The sequence below is a fragment of the Cavia porcellus genome, unplaced genomic scaffold (genome assembly GCF_034190915.1).
Source record: "Cavia porcellus strain 051 isolate PalLab524CR breed Dunkin Hartley unplaced genomic scaffold, mCavPor4.1 scaffold_4, whole genome shotgun sequence".
NCBI classification, from domain to species: Eukaryota; Metazoa; Chordata; class Mammalia; order Rodentia; family Caviidae; genus Cavia; species Cavia porcellus.
The window spans coordinates 71,074,528-71,095,195 of record NW_026947487.1 but is presented as its reverse complement, the minus strand read 5'-3'; the positions used below and the strand labels follow the sequence as shown (position 1 = coordinate 71,095,195).

The following is a 20,668-nucleotide window of genomic DNA, read 5'->3' as shown; positions in this document are numbered from 1 at the left end:
ATCCCCTATAAAAACATGCCTTCACCTCTTGTTCAGGGCCAATGGTCTTTTTGCCCTTGTCCGACGGCAACGGGTCAGAAATAAAGTCACCATACGTTGCTTCAACTCTGCCTGCCTCAGTGGTCTCAGTTGTGCCTTGGTTTAGCCTAACATTTCCCTTCCTTATCTAAAAAAGGCTTTGTTTCCATTGTTTCCTTATATACGTATCTTTTCCCTTCCTTCCTTACTCCTTCCCCTCACCTTTGTTGTCCTTTCCATTTAAACATTTTCTTCCTATTTCCCAATATCTATTACATATTTTGGTCTTTGTTTATACTTTTAGTTTCTCATACCAGAGGGACAATGAAATATTTGAACATGTGTGTCTTATTTCACTTAAGATTATGATCTCATTCATCTATATAGAAACATTTCAGGTTTATTCTTCTTTACAACATAGTAGTACTGCACGGTATAAAAACACCACATTTTTTTATCCGTCTGTTGATGGGCATTTGAACTGTGTCCAAGACGCAGCTATTAGAAATTGTGCTGCTATAAACACAGATGTGAATATATCAGTGTGGTATGATATTTTTAATTATTTTGGAACGATACCAAGAAGGGAAATAGCTGCGCAAATGAAATCTCTAGTTTTAGTTCTATGAATTAGTATGTGATCTATTTTGAACAGTGCCCCATGTGCAGCTGAGAAGAATGTTGTATTCTTTTGTCATGGGATTAAACACTCTGTAGGCATATACTAAGTGCATTTATTCAAAGGTTTAGTTTAGTTCTGTTATTTACTGATTTTTTTATTTAGTTGGTCTCTTTGTGACAGTGAGGCACTGAGGTCCCCCATTGTAATTGTGTTAGTGCTTATTTGATTTTTCCTGTCCATTGATATTGTTTTATATAGTTGGGTGTACTGGTATTTGGTACATATATATTTATGATTGCTATATCTTTCTCTTTGATTGTTCCTTGACCAGGTCATCTCACTTGATCAGTCTTGGCTTGAAATACAATTTGTCTGAAAATAGAATAGCTACTGCTGCTTTTCTGGGTTCTTGTCACATAGAATATTATTTTATATCCTTTGACTTTAAATCTATGAATTTCCTTTTGAGTTAAATGTGCTTTTTGCGTACTACATACGCAAAAAGATCTTGTTTCTTCATTCGTTTTGCTAGTTTGTTTCTTTTGGTTGATGAACCGAGACCATTATATTGGTGATTATAACTGACATGTTATAACCATCATTGGTTGTATTATTTATTGTTGTTGTATTATTTTCTAATTGTTGGTTACATTTCTTTCTCCCTTGCTTAATTTCTTGCCTTACCTGGTAGATTCATTCTATTTGAGTTTGCAGAAATGTAGTCTTTGTTATCCTTGAGAAAATTTTGGAGTGTTGTTTTGGTGGTCATGAATTTCTTTAGGTTTTCTTTATCATGGATATATCTCATATTCTCCATCAGTTTTGAAAGATAGTTTTGAAGGGTACCTCAATCTGGGTTGCAGGTTTTCTTTTAGGGATTTAAATACTTTACCCCAAACTCTTCTGGACTTAAAGGTATGCATTAAGAAGTCTGCTGTGAGTCTGATGGGATTGCCTTTGTACATGATTTGTTTCTGTTCTGTAACATCTTTTAGTATTCTGTTCTTGTGTTGAATTTCTGGAATCTTGAGAATTATATGCCTTTGTGTAGATTTTTTTGAGCATGGATAACTGGTGTTCTCTATGCCTCCCTTATTTATATGTCGATTTTTTTATTCATGCTTGAGAAGTTTTCTGCCATTACTTTTATGAACAAGTTTTTTATGTTCTTTGTGCTATCTCCTGATTTTTTCAGTTATTCCTATCAAATTTATGTTATTCTTTGCATCATTTAGCAGTTGTTGGATTGATTTTTCATGGACCCTTGCTATTTTTAAGATGTTTTTCTTTTCACGATCACTAACCAGTAATCTGTCTTCTGAATCTGATTGTCCACACACTGGATGATTTTGTTGCATATACTTTCAATAGAATTTTAATCTCCTGCATTTAATCTCAAACATATGCTATATGTTTGAATTTGTTTCATGGATACTGTTCCTTTCCTACGTTGGGCTTTCATGGTTTCTATAATTTTCCTACGCATCTCTTATTTTATTTAAAAAACAGATTAAGATAAAAGAGGACATAACAACACTGGTCAGAACAGAAAAATTTAAGCAACATAGTGTTTCATCACAAGACAACCCGACATAATAGTAGCCACCATAGTGTCTCTTTCCTTGAAATATTTGAGTATACCGTCATATACTATAGTAACAAAACATAACAAGACAGTGTAAAACCGATCAAGAGATTGAAAGCATTACAGGGTATTCAGAACCAACTAACAGAAAATGAACAATGATTAGTATATTATTTCCTTGTCTATAAAAAATTTTGTTTATACTATCACATATAATAAAATTCTGTAAGATACAACATGATAAAACCGATGGAGACAGAAGAACAAAAGCTTGGTGAGACTTCAAAACAAGATGATATTGAATCAGCACTACCTATTATAATGTCTTGTTTTCTTCAAAATAGCTGTTCATATCATCACAGACAATAAAATCAAATAAGCTAGAATAAAACCATTCCAACTAATAAATGAAAATATTATAAGGCTTCAAAGTAATATATTGGGGAATCATGCTTATCACATAGTTTTATGTATTCTTACCATTTCTTACACTAGGGAAACTATTTGGTGTTTATACACGTGAGTTTGATTTATTTCACTTATGAGTATGGTCTCAAGCAGCGTCCATTTATTTATAAATATCTCAATGTGATCATTCTTTATAGCTGAGTAGTACTCCACTGTATAAAAATACCACATCTTTTTTATCCATTCCTCAGTTGATGGACACTTAGGTTGTTTCCAGGATCTGGCTATTACAAATTGTGCTGCTATAAACATGATTGCACATCTATCACTGTGGTATGATGTATTCAGTTCTTCTGGGAATATGCTTAGAAGGGGAATAGCTGGGTCAAATGAGAGTTCCAATCCCAGCTTTTTGAGAAATCTCCAGACTGACCTCCACAATGGTTGCTCCAGTCTACGCTCCCACTAACAGTGCAGGAGAGTTCCTTTTCCCCCACAGCCTCTCCAGCGTTTGTTGTTTGTAGTTTTCTTGATCCTGGCCATTCTTTCAGGAGGGAGATGGAATCTCAGTGTGGTTTTAATTTGCATTTCTCTAATGACTAATGATGATGAACATTTTTTCATGTTTTTATTTGCCATTTGTTTCTTCATGTGAGAATTGTGTATTCATCTCAGATGCCCATTTTTGGATTGGGTCTTTGAATTTTGGGGGTCTGATTTTTTAAAATTCTTTATATGTTTTAGACAGAAATCCTTTGCCTGAGGGACAGTTCACTAAGATTTTTTCCCAGTTTGTGGGTTTTCTTTTCACTATGCTGGAGATTTCTTTTGACATGTAGAAACTTTTTTAATAAGAGGTGGTCCAAGTTATTGATTCTGGGAAGCATTTCCCATGTGGTTTGATTCCTGTTCATGAATTCTCTACCTACCCCTATGTCTTTAAGGTTTTTACCCAATTTCTCTTCCAATAGATTTAATGTTTCTGTTGTAATATTCATATCTTTGATCCATTTAGATTTTAATTTAATACATGGTGATAGGCACGAGTCTAGTTTTAGTTTTCAGCATAGGGAGAACCAGTTTTTCCAACTCCATTTATTAAAGAAACTGTTGTTTTTCCAGTGAACATATTTGGCCTGTTTATCAAAGATAAGGTGGTTGAGTGTGTTTGTATATGCTAATCTATTCCATTGATCTTCAGCTCTGTTTTGCTTCCAGTACCATATTGATTTTACTATAGTTGCTTTGTAGTATAACTAAGTCAGGTATTGTGATGCCTCCTGCCTTGCCCTTGCTGCTTAGAACTGTCTTTCCTATTCTAGGTCTCTTCTCACTCCAGATGAATTTTAGGAGTGATTTCTTTAGAATCTGTAAAACAGTTTTAGGAGAATGGCCATTTTCACAATATTTATTGTTCCTATCCATGAGCAAGGGATGTATTTCCATTTTCTGAGATCCTGTTCAATTTCTTTTTTCAGTGTATTATAATTTTCCCACATCTTTCACTTCTTTCGTGAGAATATTTCCTAGATATTTCATTTTTTTTGGTTGCTTGTGTGAAGGGTGAGTCTTATTTCTCTCTCTGTGATTTTGTTGTTAGTGTATAGGAATGCTGTTGACTTTTGAGTATTGTTTCTGTATTAAGCTACATTGCTGAATTTATTTATTATATCTAGGAGTCTTTCTATGTAGAGTATCATGTCATCCGCAAATAATGATAATTTAACTTCGTTTCCTATCTTTACCCTTTTTATTTCTCTATCTTGTCTAATTGCTTTGGCTATTGTATCCAGTACTGTATTAAATAGGATCGATGATAAGGCACATCTGTCTTGTGCCTGATTTTAAGGTAAAGGCTTTCCGTTTTTGGCTATTTATTATGATACTGGCTGTTGGTTTGTCATAGATAGCCTTTATTATATTGAGGTAAAGACCATCTATTCCAATTTTCAGTAAGGTTCTTATCATGAATGAATGTTGGACCTTATCAAAAGCTTTTTCTGCATCCATAGAAATGATCATGTGATTCTTACTTTTGGCTTTATTGTTTGGTGAATTACATTTATTGATTTACGTATGTTGAACCATCCCTGCATGCCTGGGATGAATCCCATTTGGTCATGCTGTATAATCTTCTTGATGATTTGCTGCATCCTATTTGCCAGTATTCTGTTGAGTATTTTTGCATCTGTGTTCATTAGGGAGAATGGACTATAGTTCTCTTTTTTAGTTGGGTCTTTCTCAGGTTTTCTACTAGAGTAATATTTGCTTCCAGGAATGACTTGAGCAGGATTGCTTTCCTTTCAGTTTCGTTGAAGAGTTTGAGGAGTTTCAACATTAAGTCTTCTTTGTATTTCTTGTAGAATTCCGCAGTGGAACCGTCTGGCTAGGCTATTCTTTGTAGGTAAGGACTTAATTACATTTTATTAGCAATTGGGTTATTCAGCAGTTTTACATCTTCTTGACCCAGCTTTGGTACTTCATATGCTTCTAGGGATTTGTCTATTTCTTCCGTGTTATCAAACCTATGAGAGTAGAGGCTTTTGAAATAGGTGTTGATGATCTTCTGAATTTCTACAGAGTCTGTAGTGATTTTGCCTTTTTCCTTATTGCATGAATTTGAGCTTTTTCTTCCCTTTTCTTAATAAGGTTGGCTAGGGGCTTATCAATTTGACTTATTTTTTCAAAGAACCTACTCTTTGATTCATTGATTCTTTGTGTTGTTTTCTTAGTCTCTATTGCATTAATTTCTGCTGTGATTTTTATAATTTCTTCCCTGCTTTTGGCTTTGGGCTTGACCTGCTCTTCTTTTTCTAGATGTTTGAGGTATAGCATCAGGTTACTTATTTGTATGTGTTCTGTTTTCCTGATGTGGGAACTCCGTGCAATAAATTTTCCTCTGAGGACAGCTTTCATTGCATCCCACAGATTCTGGTAAGTTGTACTTTTATTTTCTTTGCTTGTAGGTATTGTTTAATTTCTTCTTTAATTTCCCCTGTGACCTACTGATTACTCAAGAGTATGCTATTCAGTTTCCATGTGTTTGTGGGATTTTTGCCGTTTGTTTTATCATTAATTTCTAGCTTCGGGGCTGGGGATTTAGCTCAGCGGCATAAGTGCCTGGCTTGCAAGCAGGCAGTCGCGGGTTCGATCCCTGGTATCGATAAAAATGAAAAAGACAAAAAAAAAATTGTAGCTTCACGGTGCTATGATCTGATAACATGCATGTGATAATTTCAATTCTTTTGCATTTATTTAAATATATTCTATGGGCTAGTATATGCTCTGTTTTAGAAAATGCCCCATGTACTGCTGAGAAGAATGTGTATTCTAATGATGTTGAACAGAACACTCTGTATATGTCTATCAAGTCCATTTGTTCATAGGTGTGATTTAGTTCTGTTATTTCTTTGCTGATTTTCTGTCTGGTTGATCTGTCCAATGGTATCAATGGTGTGTTAAGGTTTCCTGTTATAATTGTGTTATTGCTAATTTGGTTTTTCACTTCTATTAATACTTTCTTTACATAACTGGGTGCTCTGGAATTTGGTGCATATATATTTAAGATTGTTATCTCTTCCTTTGAAGTTTTCTCCTAACCAGTATGTAATGACTTTCTTTATCTCTTCTGATCATTCTTAGTTTGAAATTCACATTGTCTGCAAACAGAATAGCTGCCCCGTTTTTTTTTTTTTTTTTCAGTTACTGTTGTATGAAGTATTGTTTTCCATCCTTTGACTTTCAGTCTGTGAGTATCCTTTTGGGTTAGATGGGTTCTTGTAGACAGCATATGGTTGGATTTTGTTTCTTGATCCATTCTGCCAGTCTGTTTCTTTTAATTGGTGCATTGAGACCATTTACATTAAAGGTTATAATTGTTGTATATTGGTTTACTGTTGACATGTTATCTTTTTGCTGTTGCATCTTTATCTTTCCATTCTGTTTAATTGTTTGCTTTGCTTAGTGTTTTTTTCCTAAGTGTATCTAAACTGTCTTTCAGTGTTCTTTGTAGGGTTGGCTTGGTGATCATGAAGTTCTACAGCTGTTCTTTGTCATGGAAGTATCTTATTTCTCCAACATTTTGAAGAACAGTTTTGCAGGGTACATCAGTCTAGGTTGGAAATCACTTTCCTTTAGTGTCTGAAATACTTCACTCCATGCTGTTTTTGACTTCATTGTTTTTGCTGAGAAGTGTGCTGTGATTCTGATAGGTTTTCCTTTATAGGTGATCTGTCTTTTCTCTCTGATAGTTTTTAATATTCTATTCTTGTGTGGATTTCTGGGTTGGTGATTATTATATTTCTGGGTGTAGTTTTATTTTAGTTATGGTTATTTGAAGTTCTGTATGCTTCACTGATCCTGATGTCAGTTTCTGTTATGTTTGGAAAATTTTCAGCTATTACTTCTCTAAATATTCTCTTGATATCCTTTATGTTGTCCTCTTCTTTTTCATTTATTTCTATCAATCTCATGTTGTTTTTCTTCGAATCATCTTACAGCTATTGAATTGTTATTTCCTGATTCCTTGTTATTTTTAAAAGTTCTTTCCTGTTTACTAGCTGCAATCTTGTCTTCTAGGTCTGAAATTCTATCTTCGCTTTCATTGAGGTAGTTTTTACAGCTTTCAATGGAATTTTCAATTCCCGTATATCTCTTTGCATCTGCTTTATGAATTCTCTGTTTCCTATTATTGTTCATCCAGAGATTCTATCTTTTTGTTTAGTTCCTCCAGTTTTTTAACTGTGTTTTCTTTAGATATTTTCAGCATCTTTTTCATTACTTTTATCATTTCTTCTTTACCTGGATGACTATTTCTAGTTTGATTTCCTTTAAAGCTTCCCATAATTGCTTCTTTATTTCAGTTGCTATTATTTCAGGTATTTCATGTTTATGGCATATATTTTATTCTATGTACATACCTCCTAAGGTTTCTTTGGATGGGTTGGAAATTTGAGATTGTATTTTGTTTTTTCGTTTTGTCATTTTCCTATATTCCGTGTTTCAAGTGTTATTCCAAGGCTTCCCCTGGGCCTGTTGGAAATCCTTTTTCTATGCCTTCAGCTCCTGGGAGTCTGGCTGCCTAGTTCCCTGGAATGAGAGAGTGTCACTAGGGGTGGGGCAGGCAGGCCTAAGCTCTGTGGGGCAGGAAGCTGTAAAGTTCCTTGGCTGGTGGGAGCAATGATCCCAAACTCCCCCACTCGGGATTTGTGGGAACACTCACCCCAGGCCACACAGTCTCCAAAATTGAGGGCGCACACAGGCCTAAATCTCCAATTTTCTTAAGCATCTCTTTTTAAAAAAAATCTGTATTGATTCTATTCTACTTTCACTCACCATGTTCTTAACAATGCTCATCATCTTTTTAGTTATTAAAGAAATTATTTCTAATTTTTTCTAGAGCCTCTTTTATCTGCTTTGCTACTTCTACTATTACCATTTCATAAAGTTCAGGTGGGTGAGTTTAGATTTGTTATACTTCATTGCCCCCTGGGTTTGTCTCAGGTAAGCTGGATGTGTGGGGTTGCATCTCATTTTCTATGTTTTAAGAAAATTTATTTTCTGCATTTCTTATGAATCATTTATGGTAGCTAGCTTTACAACCACATGTAGGATTCCTTAGGAAGTGATTACTTTTCAGAGGTATCTTCTAGGTGTTGCTGGATTTTGACTTATGAGTCTGTCACAAGATCTGACTTTTCAGCTTATTAGGAATGAGAATTTGCTGCCTCTTTGGCCTACTCCTTTGTTCTTTGGTACTGGACTATAGTTATGTTTATGACCTTCAGACAGTCTTGTTATTGGCATCCAAGGGAAAACAACTGATTGGAACAACTATGTCACCTTGATTAAAACCAGTAATGACAACTGGATCTAATCTATCCTAGAAAATAATAAACTGTGGTAACTATTTTCTACCTTTAACCACATGAACAAAATTTATACTCATGTCACAAAATCTAAACCAAACTAGAATTTATATACATTGAATATCCCCTCAATTGAGTGATTTTTACCCTTCATGAGAAAATTTAAAAGGCGATAGGAGGAAAAGAGTGGGGAAATAAGAGAAAGTGATTAGAAACATGGTTGAAGGACAAAGGGAGATTACCTAAGCTTTTGGAGACTGCAAAGAAGATAGGAGGGAAATAAGAAGAAAGAAACAAAATAAGAACTAAACAAGACCAAAAAAGTAGAAACAATGTTCACACTTATGAAAAATAAGAATATGTGTTAAAAACTCCAAACAGACTAACAAACAGGAGATATTTCTTTGTGATTTCAATCTTCTGGTAGTATCTATTTCAGAGCGTATCTTTGCTGTCATTGTTAGACAAAGGAGGCAGTCAGAGTCAAGAGCCATACTGTATGATCCCAGCAAGCCTGTAGTAGGATTAGGGGAGGGTGCTGATTCAACTCTGCAGAAGCTCATGCTGCTCTTGGTCTCTGGCTTTGGGCCTGTGATTTGAGTTCATTAGCCCACAATACAATGGATGTTTCTTGCTGGCTTCATCATGGCTTCCTGACCGGGGGGTGTCTCAGGGCTGAGCCTCACCCAGAACTGGTAAACTTGAGATGACTCCAGTCTATTACTGCTCCAAGTGCTCAGAGGCTTGGGTTCATCTAGCACCATCCCAAAATGCCATCCAGTCAGTCACTCTCTCCTGAAGTCATTTGGAATGGTGTCACTCAGCAGCTGCTGCAGCCTTCCACTTCCAGTGCTCTTCTCCACTGGTGAGTTTCTTTCTGGAGGCCTCCATGGTCCTCTGCTGTCACCACACTGCTGTTCGCTCAGGCCTCCAGTGTGGTGCCATGAGCTGGGAATGGAATTCAATGCAATTTTCAGAACTTTCCTTCCCTGGCTTTTGGGGATCCACCTTCCTCCTTCCCTTCCCCAAATTGCTATACTCTAGCATCTGGACTCTCAATCTTGGAGAGGCTCTATTTGTATCTATTAAAGAGAGAATTTTTATTAAGTTGAAAATTTGAAAGGACAGATCTAATTTCTCGTTATCATAGTGGAGGAGAAGGTTTCTTTTCTTTTTTCTTATTTTAATGAAGTATTTTATTTGTAGATTTGAAACTTTTTTGACTTAATATTAGTCACAGAGACTTGCTAGCAAGCTAGGTAAGCTAACAAGTGCTATACGACTGCACTGTATCCTAAACATTTAAAAATTTTTCTTTTGATGTAAGACCATGCTAAGTGCTCAGGCTGGGCTTAAAATTCTGATCCTCCTGTAATCCTTGCAGCTAGGATTACAAATTGTGTCACCACACTGACTTTTTAATTTTTAATATTAATTTTAACTATATAAATATATATATAAATGTAAGATTATGCACATGTGTGTATTTATATTAATTTTTAAAATTCTAGTTAAATTGATTTAAATTACATAAAGATGTGTATTTAGACATAAGATTCTCCATATATATGTATTTATGCTAATTTTAAAAATTCACATGAAATTGATCTTAACTATATAAAATATATAAAGACATGTAAGCATAAGATTACACATAACAATGAGATTCCATACGTTGTTTGATTGCATGTATATTGTGTAATATTTAAATCAAGTTGTCTGTCTCCTCAAACCGTGTTTCTTTGTGATGAGAACATCAGAAGTCTTTCTTCTTTTTTTGGAGATAAATAGTACATAATAGTTATCTAAAGTTTCTCCACTGTACAGTTAAGGGAGAAGATTTTCTTTGGCATGATTCGAATGCACTATATCCTGAAGGTGGAGCTCACATGACTATGTTACCAAAATTCTGAAAACTTGACTTAGTAAGTTTTACTGTTTACAACAGTGAATCTACTAGAAGGTATAATAGGAAAAACACTTGAAAAGAGAGATATCTGCTATCCTGAATAGAACTCTATAGAGCAAAATAAATAATACTAAGAATTAACAAACAGGCTTACAATAAAATAAAAAAACTTCTGCACAGCAAAGGAAATACCAAACTGAAGAGACAGCCTACAGGCTGGGAAAAATAATTTTGTCATCTACTCCTCTGATAGAGGAGTACTATCTATAATACATAAAGAACTCAAAAAAGTGGACATTCTCCCTCTTCTCTTCTCTCCCTTGCCTTTCTCCTCTCATATTCTTTGCTCTTTTCATTCCTTCCTGCCTGTCATGAGGTGAGCAGCTCTCCTGTACTACACTATTCCACCACAGTGTTTCTGCCTCATCATAGGCCAGAAAGCAGTGGAACCAGGTGACCATGGATTGAAACTTCTGAAACTGTGAGCCAGAATAAACTTTTTCTTTTGTAAGTTGATTTTATCAGGTATTTTGTCACAGAGGTGGAAAACCGGTACAGAAAATTGGTTTCAGGGCTGGGGGTTTAGCTCAGTGGTGTAAAAAACAAAATTGGTTTCTAACAGTAGGATCATTGCTATGACTGTGTTTAGCAATGTGCTTCAGAAGCCTTTGGAACTAGTTTGCAGGAGGAGTTCAGAGAGGTTTGGAGATACAGCAGTACCTTGGTCCATGAATGTTTTTGTTTAACAGAAGCATTTGGCAAAATTTTGTTTTTGTTTGCAAAGTCTGCATCGTGTGATGAACACAACTTCAGCTTTCCCACCACTAACACAAAAGCGACCATGTTTTCCAAAATGGTGGAACAAATTAATTTTGTCAACTGAGGTACCACTTTGTTACTTTTTGGTAAATAAATTGTCTATATTTTATCACTGCTCTGATACACTGTGTGATTCTCAGTTAAAAGGTGACAGACTAATCTGTTGGAGGGAATTTCATGGCAGAAAAATATTTAGGCTATGGCACGTGTATTTTTGGTTATTTTACAAAGAACTGTGAGCATAAAGCAGAGAATAAAGATTTGAAAAACTGGGAGCTTGGTAAAGTTGGTAAATCTGAGATTGAGGAAGGTATTGTTTAAAAGAGATTAGCACCAGAAAAAAAGAAGCCAAAACTTCACACTGGGAAAATAACATAACTCAAGGCATTTTAAGAATTAGCCATGCCCTACTCATCGCGGGCTCAAATTCTAAAAGTGTAAACTCATTTGAAAGACATTTCCTTTGGAAGAGGGCTCTGGGGTATCCTTCTTGCATAAGGCCAGCCACAACACTATTTTCTTGGAATTTGTTTCTCCATGCTCATCTGTGCAGGCACTCCGAGGCCACTGCAGCCATGATCTAAGTGAGCCTGGCTACTGTTTGCACTGATGACAGTACTCAGCATTCTCCTCATGGTTCTGGTTTTGCAAATATACAGAATGCAAGAGCTGTCACAGATTTCAAAGGAAGGTCTGGAAACCCCTGCAATCAGTTCCTGAGAGGGAAATGCATAAAGCGATGAGAGTGAAATGAAAGTTGCAGTGGAGGCTCCAAAAAGCAATGCCAGAGCATGGAACGTCTTCGTAGGAAAGCTGTCTGCAGTGAACAGAGCTAACTCAAGGGAGTGGTTATATGGTCTGTGGCCCAAAAGATCATACATAGTACTGGGGATGATCCCCAACCCCTTTGTAGTTTATATCAGCCAACTTGTGTCCCAGATGCAAGACATAGGACTATAGAACTTAATGTTTTCCCTGAAGTGTTTTGGTCCTTATTTAGTCTGAACCCTCTGTGGTATTGTACTATTCTCTACTCTTGGATTGGAACTGTTCACCTTGTGTCTGTGTTACCAGTGTATGGTAAAAATATGCAAGTAATTTTCAAGCTTTACAGTGGCTCATGGCTGAAAGTTAGCTTTCAGTCTGAGAGGAGAATTTTACTTGGACCTCTGAGCAATGCTGGAACTGTTAAGAGTGTGGGGACCATTGTAGATAGAGTAAATATATTTGCTTTGTGAGGTACACATGAGCTTGTGGGATCTAGGAGTGGGATTTTGTAGTTTGGATCTGGAATGTCCCCCAGTGACTTAGTTGAGGAGTTGGTGGCACTTCTGGGAGGTGAGTTCTTTTTAGAGAAACTGGGTCCCTGGGGAGCTGGCTTTGAAGGGTGGCCCTTTGTCCCCTTTTCTCTTCCCCTCCTGTCCTTCTTTTTTCCTTACTGTGCTTCTTTTTTCCTGTCCTCTCCTTTCTCCTTTTCTCCTCTCCTCTGCTGCCCTCTCCTTTCCTCTGGTCCTCCCCTCTCTCCCTGCTTTCTTCCTGGATGACATGAGGCAAGCTGCTTTCCTTAACCACATCCTTCTGTCACTGTGTCTCTGTCAGACCAACGCCTCAAGGCAGTGTGTAGCTGACCATGGACAGAAACCTGAAATCATGCACCATAGTAGAGTTTTCTTCCTTTCAGTTGACTTTCTCAGGTACTTTCCCACATCGACAGGAAGCTAACAAACATGGGATTCTAATTTCTAAAGGGAGGCCTCTGCATGCCCCCTCTTCTCCAGCATGTGAAACCTCTACAAAATTGCTTTTTATGTTTTGTCTGCTTTTATGGTTGTTTATAGGAGGATGATGTATTTAAGCAGCTAGCCCATCACAGGCTGTTCTTCATGAATGACTTTAACTTTTAAAAACAAAAATAGATTTATTTTCACATTTTGTAACCTATTCTTTCATTCTTTGTTTGCCTTATGGCCTTGTTCTAATTAAATTCATTTAAAGGGATTTTTTTGTAACTTGTTTACTAGAACATTTTAGACTTCATTTATAAACACAATATTTAGGTTTTAGTTTTACGTTTATTTACTTACTTATCTATTTACTTTTTTTGTATATGTCAGGGACTCACTTTGTAGCCCAGGCCTGCTTTGAAGTCTTGGTGTTGCCTTGCCTCAGCCTCCTGAGTGCTGGAATTGCCAGTGTGTGCTACCACACTAAGAAATACACAATTTTTGCTTTAAAGTCTTATAGTACTTGACTGTTGGTTAGATTTATTAATTGTTTTCATAGTCAATTTTAAATCTTCCTAAAATTTAAATATGTTTTTCCATTAAGGAAATGATTATATCCTTGCAAAAAATTGTTGAGTTTACATTGTCAGCTGACTGAACACACATAATGATCAGGGTTGTAAAATCTGTCTGAAGGTTTAATTCAGAGAAATGTTTTGCTTTGCCTTCATTGCCTGGCTAAGCCTCTTGAGATAAATAATATAAACTCAAAAGTTTAAAGCAAAAATACGTGGGATATGATGATGATCATGTTGTCTTTCCCTTCACTTAAATTGTATCATAATGTGCTTTTCAAGCCACATGTCTAACCAGCATTTATGTTTTTCCTACGTGCTGAGTTTTGAGTAATTTTTTTTTTCCTCTTAACTCTATATCCTGGGGATTGATGTGACAGATCATTGGAGAGCAGGTATTCAAGGTTGTATTTGTCTCCTGTTATCAGTTCTAGGGTTGTATGATCACAGTGATGATTTTCCAGGAAATTTACCCAAATATCAATGTTTTAAAAAATTAGTTTAAATTTTTTGTCACGTAAGGTTTATAGTCTTACTCACCTCTACTATTGACTTACTGTTGCTTTTCCTTTTACAGAAAAGCAGCAAATTTCAGGATGTCTTCCAGTGATGTCCAGATTTCTGTCCCAGTGTCAGAAAGTAACACTCTTCTCCCCAGGACGACCGCCAGCAACCCGCAGACATGGACTAAAAGCCTTGTGTTAAGTTTCCATAACATTTCCTATAGGGTAAAAGTGAAGCATGGCTCTCTACCTTGTCGGAAAACAATTGAGAAAGAAATACTATCAAATGTCAGGTAAGTGCCTAACTTTTTAAAAAGACTTTTAAAAATTGGCCTACTATAAATTTCACAGGTTTAGCCTATTAACAGTAAACTGCTATGAACACTTGCTTACAAATCTTTGCATAGGCTCATGATTTTACTTCTTTTGGCTAAACAAAAACTGAATGACCACTTGTTAAATGCAGGTTTAACATTGAAAGGAATTTACAAATTGTTTTAAAAATGGCTGCACCTGCATTGAGTTGTTACTATATTTTGGTAGAAAGAGATCTCATAGTATGATTTAAAGATATTTATTTATTCAACCACAAATATTGTTTATGATACTGGGGATTGAACCCAAGGCTGTCACACTGATCTATATCCCCAGCCATCATTTCATTTTTATTATGATAGGAGTTCTTGCTGTGTTGCCCAGGCTTGGTGGAAACTTGTGACCCTCCTGCCTCAACCTCCCAGGGTACTGAGCTTATAGGTATGAGCCACAAGGCCTGACCTGTTGAACACATTTTGAATGATTATTAGGTCCCTGGTGTTGTGCAAAATAGCCAGTGATCGAGCTATGTTCTCTGTTTTCAGCAAAGGATTGCGAAAACCGCAGCACCATCACTACATTACTCTAGTGTGATAAAAGGATTAAAAGAAATAATGTAAGCTGCCAACCCTAAATTGGGGAGTGAGGAACATGGTGTTTAAGAAAGCAAGATGCTGTGTGTATGTGTGAATGTAGGAAGGAGGGACATGCTCCATTAATCTCTTGTTCATAAAGCATACCAAGTCAAAGGACTGATTAGTATTCATTAAACTGCAAGAGATGTGACAGGAATCTTTGGGATGACTTTCATTTCATGTATTCAGTAGTCAGTGTGCTGCATGTTATAGGAGAGGGAAGGATAGGGAGGTAGTAGCCTTTTCAGGAATGTTTTATAGTAGAACAAATGAGAATTCAACAAATAGTGTTGAGCAATGGCCAAGGGCAAGCATGACTTATAAAGGGTGATAGAGGACAGAAGACAGGTGGGGAGATCCTGCCGTTATACATTATTGTTATTTTTTGTAATTTCAGGACTTAATGTCAAAGCAAGCAAAACCCAGGAACCTGTATAATTCTTTGTTTTAGCACATTCATGTCCAGTTTCTGGATGAATCATGTAACATTGTTTGCTTGACTTTATTTATTTAAATTTTTATTTTGAAGAGAATAATACCGAAAGAAATAAAACAGAATAGAGACAATCACAAGATAATGAATGTGATACAAGACTTCAAAACAAGGTGAAAGGAAACCAACAATGGCTTCGTGATGCCTCTTGCTATCTTTAAAATAACTTCCTATACCATTAGGCACAATTTCAAACAAAACAGAGCAGAAAAAAAATCCACTCAGCACCAAAACAATGAAAGCAATACAGGACTTCAAAACAAGACAATAGGAATACCACAGTGGCTACAATAATGCATCTTCTTGTCTTCAAAGCAGCTTCTTATACCATCAAACATAATAAAATCAAACAAAACAAAGTAGAATAAAATCATTCAAAAGGAAACAAGTAGACCGGAAGGTGAGTGTCCAGCTGAGCGGAGGCGGCCCTGCTGCCGCCTTTCCTGCCAGGGGCCCATACTACGACCTCTGGGGATTGGAAGGTGCACATCCAGCTGAGCGGAGGCCAGCCCTCCTGCCGCCTCTCCTGCCTGGGACCCATGCTACCACCTCTGGGGACCTGAAGGTGCGCATCCAGCTGAGCGGTGGTGACTCCGGTCTGGCCCTGAAACTGTGCAAATTGAGGAAGCTTTAGGCCTACCTGAGAGGAGCCTGGCAAGCCTCTTTTAATCCAGGGGCTCCGCTGCCCAAGGAGGGAGCTACTACATGAGGAGTACCCAGAGCCCAGGACATGAGTCAATTTACAACACAACCAGGGGAAACTCTGAAACAATACTTGAAACACAGTAATATAGGAAAATGACAAAATGAAAGACCAAAATGCAATCTCAAACACCCAGCCCATCCCCCCACGAAAGCCTAGGAGCCATGTACATAGAAGAAAATACATGCCATATACCTGAAATACCTGAAACAATAGTAACAGAAATAAAGAAGCGACTCCGGGAAGCTTTGAAGGAATTTAAACTAGAAATAATATATCAGGTAAAAGAAGAAATAATAAAAGAAATGAAGGAGATGCTGAACATATCTAAAGAAGACACAGCTAAAAAATTGGAGGAACTAAACATAAGGATAGAATCTCTGGATGAACAATATAAGAAACAAACAGAATATATAAAACAGATGCAAAGAGATATACAGGAAATCAAAAGCAACATTGAAAGTTGTAAAAACCACCTGAATGAATGCGAAGATAGAATTCCGGACCTCAAAGCTGAGATTGTAGCCAGTGAACAGGAAAGGAAAGATCTTTTAAAAACAATAAGAAATCAGGAGCTGCGCGGATCCGGAGCGCCTGCAGAAGCCCCTTCCTTTGTCTGGAGGAGGAAGGATCCTGGGTTCCTGAGGCACCTCGGCCTGTGCCCAGCCGCGCCTAGCCATCGGTGTGCAGAGGAGGAGCTGCGCGGATCTGGAGCGCCTGCAAAAGCCCCTTCCTTTGTCTGGAGGAGGAGGGATCCAGGGTTCCTGAGGCACCTCGGCCTGTGCCCAGCCGCGCCTAGCCATCGGTGTGCAGAGGAGGAGCTGCGCGGATCCGGAGCGCCTGCAGAAGCCCCTTCCTTTGTCTGGAGGAGGAGGGATCCCAGGTTCCTGAGGCACCTCGGCCTGTGCCCAGCCGCGCCTAGCCATCGGTGTGCAGAGGAGGAGCTGCGCGGATCCGGAGCGCCTGCAGAAGCCCCTTCCTTTGTCTGGAGGAGGAGGGATCCCGGGTTCCTGAGGCACCTCGGCCTGTGCCCAGCCGCGCCTAGCCATCGGTGTGCAGAGGAGGAGCTGCGCGGATCTGGAGCGCCTGCAGAAGCCCCTTCCTTTGTCTGGAGGAGGAGGGATCCCAGGTTCCTGAGGCACCTCGGCCTGTGCCCAGCCGCGCCTAGCCATCGGTGTGCAGAGGAGGAGCTGCGCGGATCCAGAGTGCCTGCAGAAGCCCCTTCCTTTGTCTGGAGGAGGAGGGATCCCAGGTTCCTGAGGCACCTCGGCCTGTGCCCAGCCGCGCATAGCCATCTGCGTGTAGAGGAGGAGCTGGGTGGATCCGGAGTGCCCGCAGGAGGCCCTTCCTTTGTCTGGAGGACTGTGGATATCTCTGCAAGCAGGGAGGGATCACAGGTTCCTGAGGCACTGCGGTCTGTGGTGAGTACCCTAACCCGGCTGCGATCCAAGAGCTGTGGATCTACCAAGGGGCAGGTGGGCGCACAGTGTCCCTGAGGCCCAGCTTGTCTGGAACCGCGGAGTTCTGAACAAGCAGAGGAGGGCCATTGGTTCTGCAGGCCCAATGGCCTGGGGTAGAGTGGTGCCAGAGTCTCAGTAGCTGCAAACATAGAAGGGGATTTTCAACAGATCCTGAGGAGGCTTTCAAATAACACTTGAAACACAGAAATACAGGAAAATGACAAAACGAAAGACCAAATTACAACCTCAAACCTCCAGCCCATCTCAGGAAACCCTAGGAGGAATGTATTTAGAAGAAAATATATCCCATCCTCCTCATATATCAGACACAATAGCTACTGAAGTTGACAAGCAACTCCAGGAAGCTTTAAAGAAATTCAAACTCGAAATAATATCCCAGATAAAAGAAGAAATGATAAAAGAAATGAAAGAGATTCTAAATATATCTAAAGAAAACACAGATAAAAAATTGGAGGAACTAAAGAAAAAGATAGAATCCCTAGATGAGCAATATAAGAAACAAACAATACATAATGCAGATGCACAGAGATATACAGGAAATAAAAAACTCCACTGAAAGTTGTAAAAACCGCCTTAATGAAAGTGAAGATAGAATTTCAGACCTTGAAGACAGGATTGCAGCTAGTGAACAGGAAAGGAAAGATCTTTTAAAAATAACAAGGAATCAGGAAACAACAATTCAACAACTGCAAGATGATGCAAAGAAGAATAACATAAGAATGATAGGCATTAATGAAAAAGAAGGAGACAACATAAAGGATATCAAGAGGATATTTAGAGAAGCAATAGCTGAAAACTTTCCAAGCATGAGATCAGAAACTGACATCAGGATCAGTGAAGCATATAGAACTCCAAATAGTCATAACCAAAATAAAACTACACCCAGGCATATAATAATCACCATCCCAGAAATCCAACACAAGAATAGATTATTAAAAGCTGTCAGAGAGAAAAGACAGATCACTTATAAAGGAAAACCTATCAGAATCACAGCAGACTTCTCATCACAAACAATAAAGTCAAGAAGAGCATGGAGTGAAGTATTCCAGATCCTAAAGCAAAATGATTTCCAACCTAGACTGATATATCCTGCAAAACTATCATTTAAAATAGATGGTGAAATACGATACTTACATGACAAAGAACAGCTGAAGAACTTCATGAACACCAAACCAACCCTGCAAAAAATATTGAAAGACAGTTTAGATACACAAAGGAAAAAACCACTAAGCAAAGCAAATAATTAAACAGAACAGAAAGATAAAGATGCAACAGCAGAGAGATAAGAATCCTACAATTAACCAACATTTAACAGTAATAACCATTAATGTAAATGGTCTCAATGCACCAATCAAAAGAAAGAGACTAGCAGAATGGATCAAGAAACAAAATCCAACCATATGCTGTTTACAGGAAACCCATCTAACCCAGAAGGATACTCACAGACTGAAAGTCAAAGGATGGAAAACAATTCTTTATGCAGCAGGAATCCAAAAAAAGGCAGGAGTAGCCATTCTGTTTGCAGACAACGTGAACTTTAAACCAACAATGACCATAAAGGATAAAGAAGGTCACTACATACTCGTAAGGGGAAAACTCCAAGAGGAAGAGATAACTATCTTAAATATATACGCACCAAACTCCAGAGCGCCCAGTTATATAAAACAATTATTAACAGAAATGAAAACTCAAATTATCAGTAACACAATTGTAACAGGAAACCTTAATACGCCATTGACACCAAGGGACAGATCGACCAGACAGAAAATGAGTAAAGAAATAACAGAACTGAATCATACCTGTGAACAAACGGGTTTGATAGACATATACAGAATGTTCCACCCAACAACATCAGAATACACATTCTTCTCAGCAGTACATGGATCATTTTCTAAAATAGACCATATATTAGCTCATAGAACACATTTAAACAAGTGCAAAAGAGCTGAAATCATCCCTTGCATGTTATCAGATCACAGCGCTCTGAAATTAGAAATTAACGATAAAAGATACTGCAAAAATCCCACAAACACATGGAAACTGAATAACACACTCTTGAGTAATCAGTGGGTCACAGAAGAAATTAAAGAAGAAATCAAACAATACCTAAAAGAAAATGAAAATGCAGATACAACTTACCGGAATCTGTGGGATGTAATGAAAACTGTCCTGAGAGGAAAATTTATTGCACTAAGTTCCCACATCAGGAAAACAGAACGAATACAAATAAATAACTTGATGCTACACCTCAAACAGCTAGAAAAAGAAGAGCAAGTCAAGCCCACAGCCAAAAGAAGAGAGGAAATTATAAAAATCAGAGCAGAAATCAATGCAATAGAGACTAAGAAAACAATCCAAAGGATCAACAAATCAAAGAGTTGGTTCTTTGAAAGAATAAATAAAATCGATAAGCCCCTAGCCAACCTTATTAAAAAAAGGGAAGAAAAAGCTCAAATTCATGCAATAAGAAATGAAAAAGGAGAAGTCACTACAGACCCAATAGAAATACAGAAGATCATCAACACCTATTTTGAAAACCTCTACTCTCAAAAGTTTGATAACACAGAAGAAATAGACAGTTTCTTAGAAGCATATGAAGTGCCAAAGCTAGATCAAGAGGATGTAAAATTGTTGAATAACCCAATCTCGGTTACTGAAATTGAAAATGTAATTAAGTCCTTTCCCACCAAGAAGAGCCCAGGCCCAGATGGATTCACTGCAGAATTCTACAAGAAATACAAAGAAGACCTAATGCCGACACTCCTCAAACTATTAAATGAAATTGAAAGGGAAGCAATCCTTCCTAAGTCATTCCTGGAAGCAAATATCACTCTAGTACCAAAACCTGAGAAAGACCCAAGTAAAAAAGAGACCGATATATAGACCGATCTCCCTAATGAACACAGATGCAAAAATCCTCAATAAAATATTGGCAAATAGGATCCAGCAAATCATCAAGAAGATTATACACCATGACCAAGTGGGATTCATCCCAGGAATGCAACGATGGT

The 20,668-nt window shown here is 37.7% G+C and overlaps 1 protein-coding gene across 8 annotated transcripts in view; it reads left to right on the top strand.

The window, feature by feature from the left end:
* The window catches only part of LOC100716350 (broad substrate specificity ATP-binding cassette transporter ABCG2-like), a 131,388-nt gene that overhangs the window by 8,585 nt on the left and 102,135 nt on the right, over positions 1-20,668 (top strand). For 6 of the 8 annotated variants that reach the window (XR_010046956.1, XM_063247258.1, XM_013150089.3 and 3 more), the window contains one exon: positions 14,105-14,323. Coding sequence is in view for 5 of the 8 variants with exons in the window: in XM_063247258.1 (XP_063103328.1) it covers positions 14,124-14,323 (200 nt within the window). In the remaining 3 variants the exon portion in view is untranslated. Of the gene's footprint in view, positions 1-14,104; positions 14,324-15,377; positions 17,598-20,668 lie in introns of those variants that run through there. The other 2 variants (XM_063247261.1, XM_063247260.1) reach the window with 2 other exon arrangements.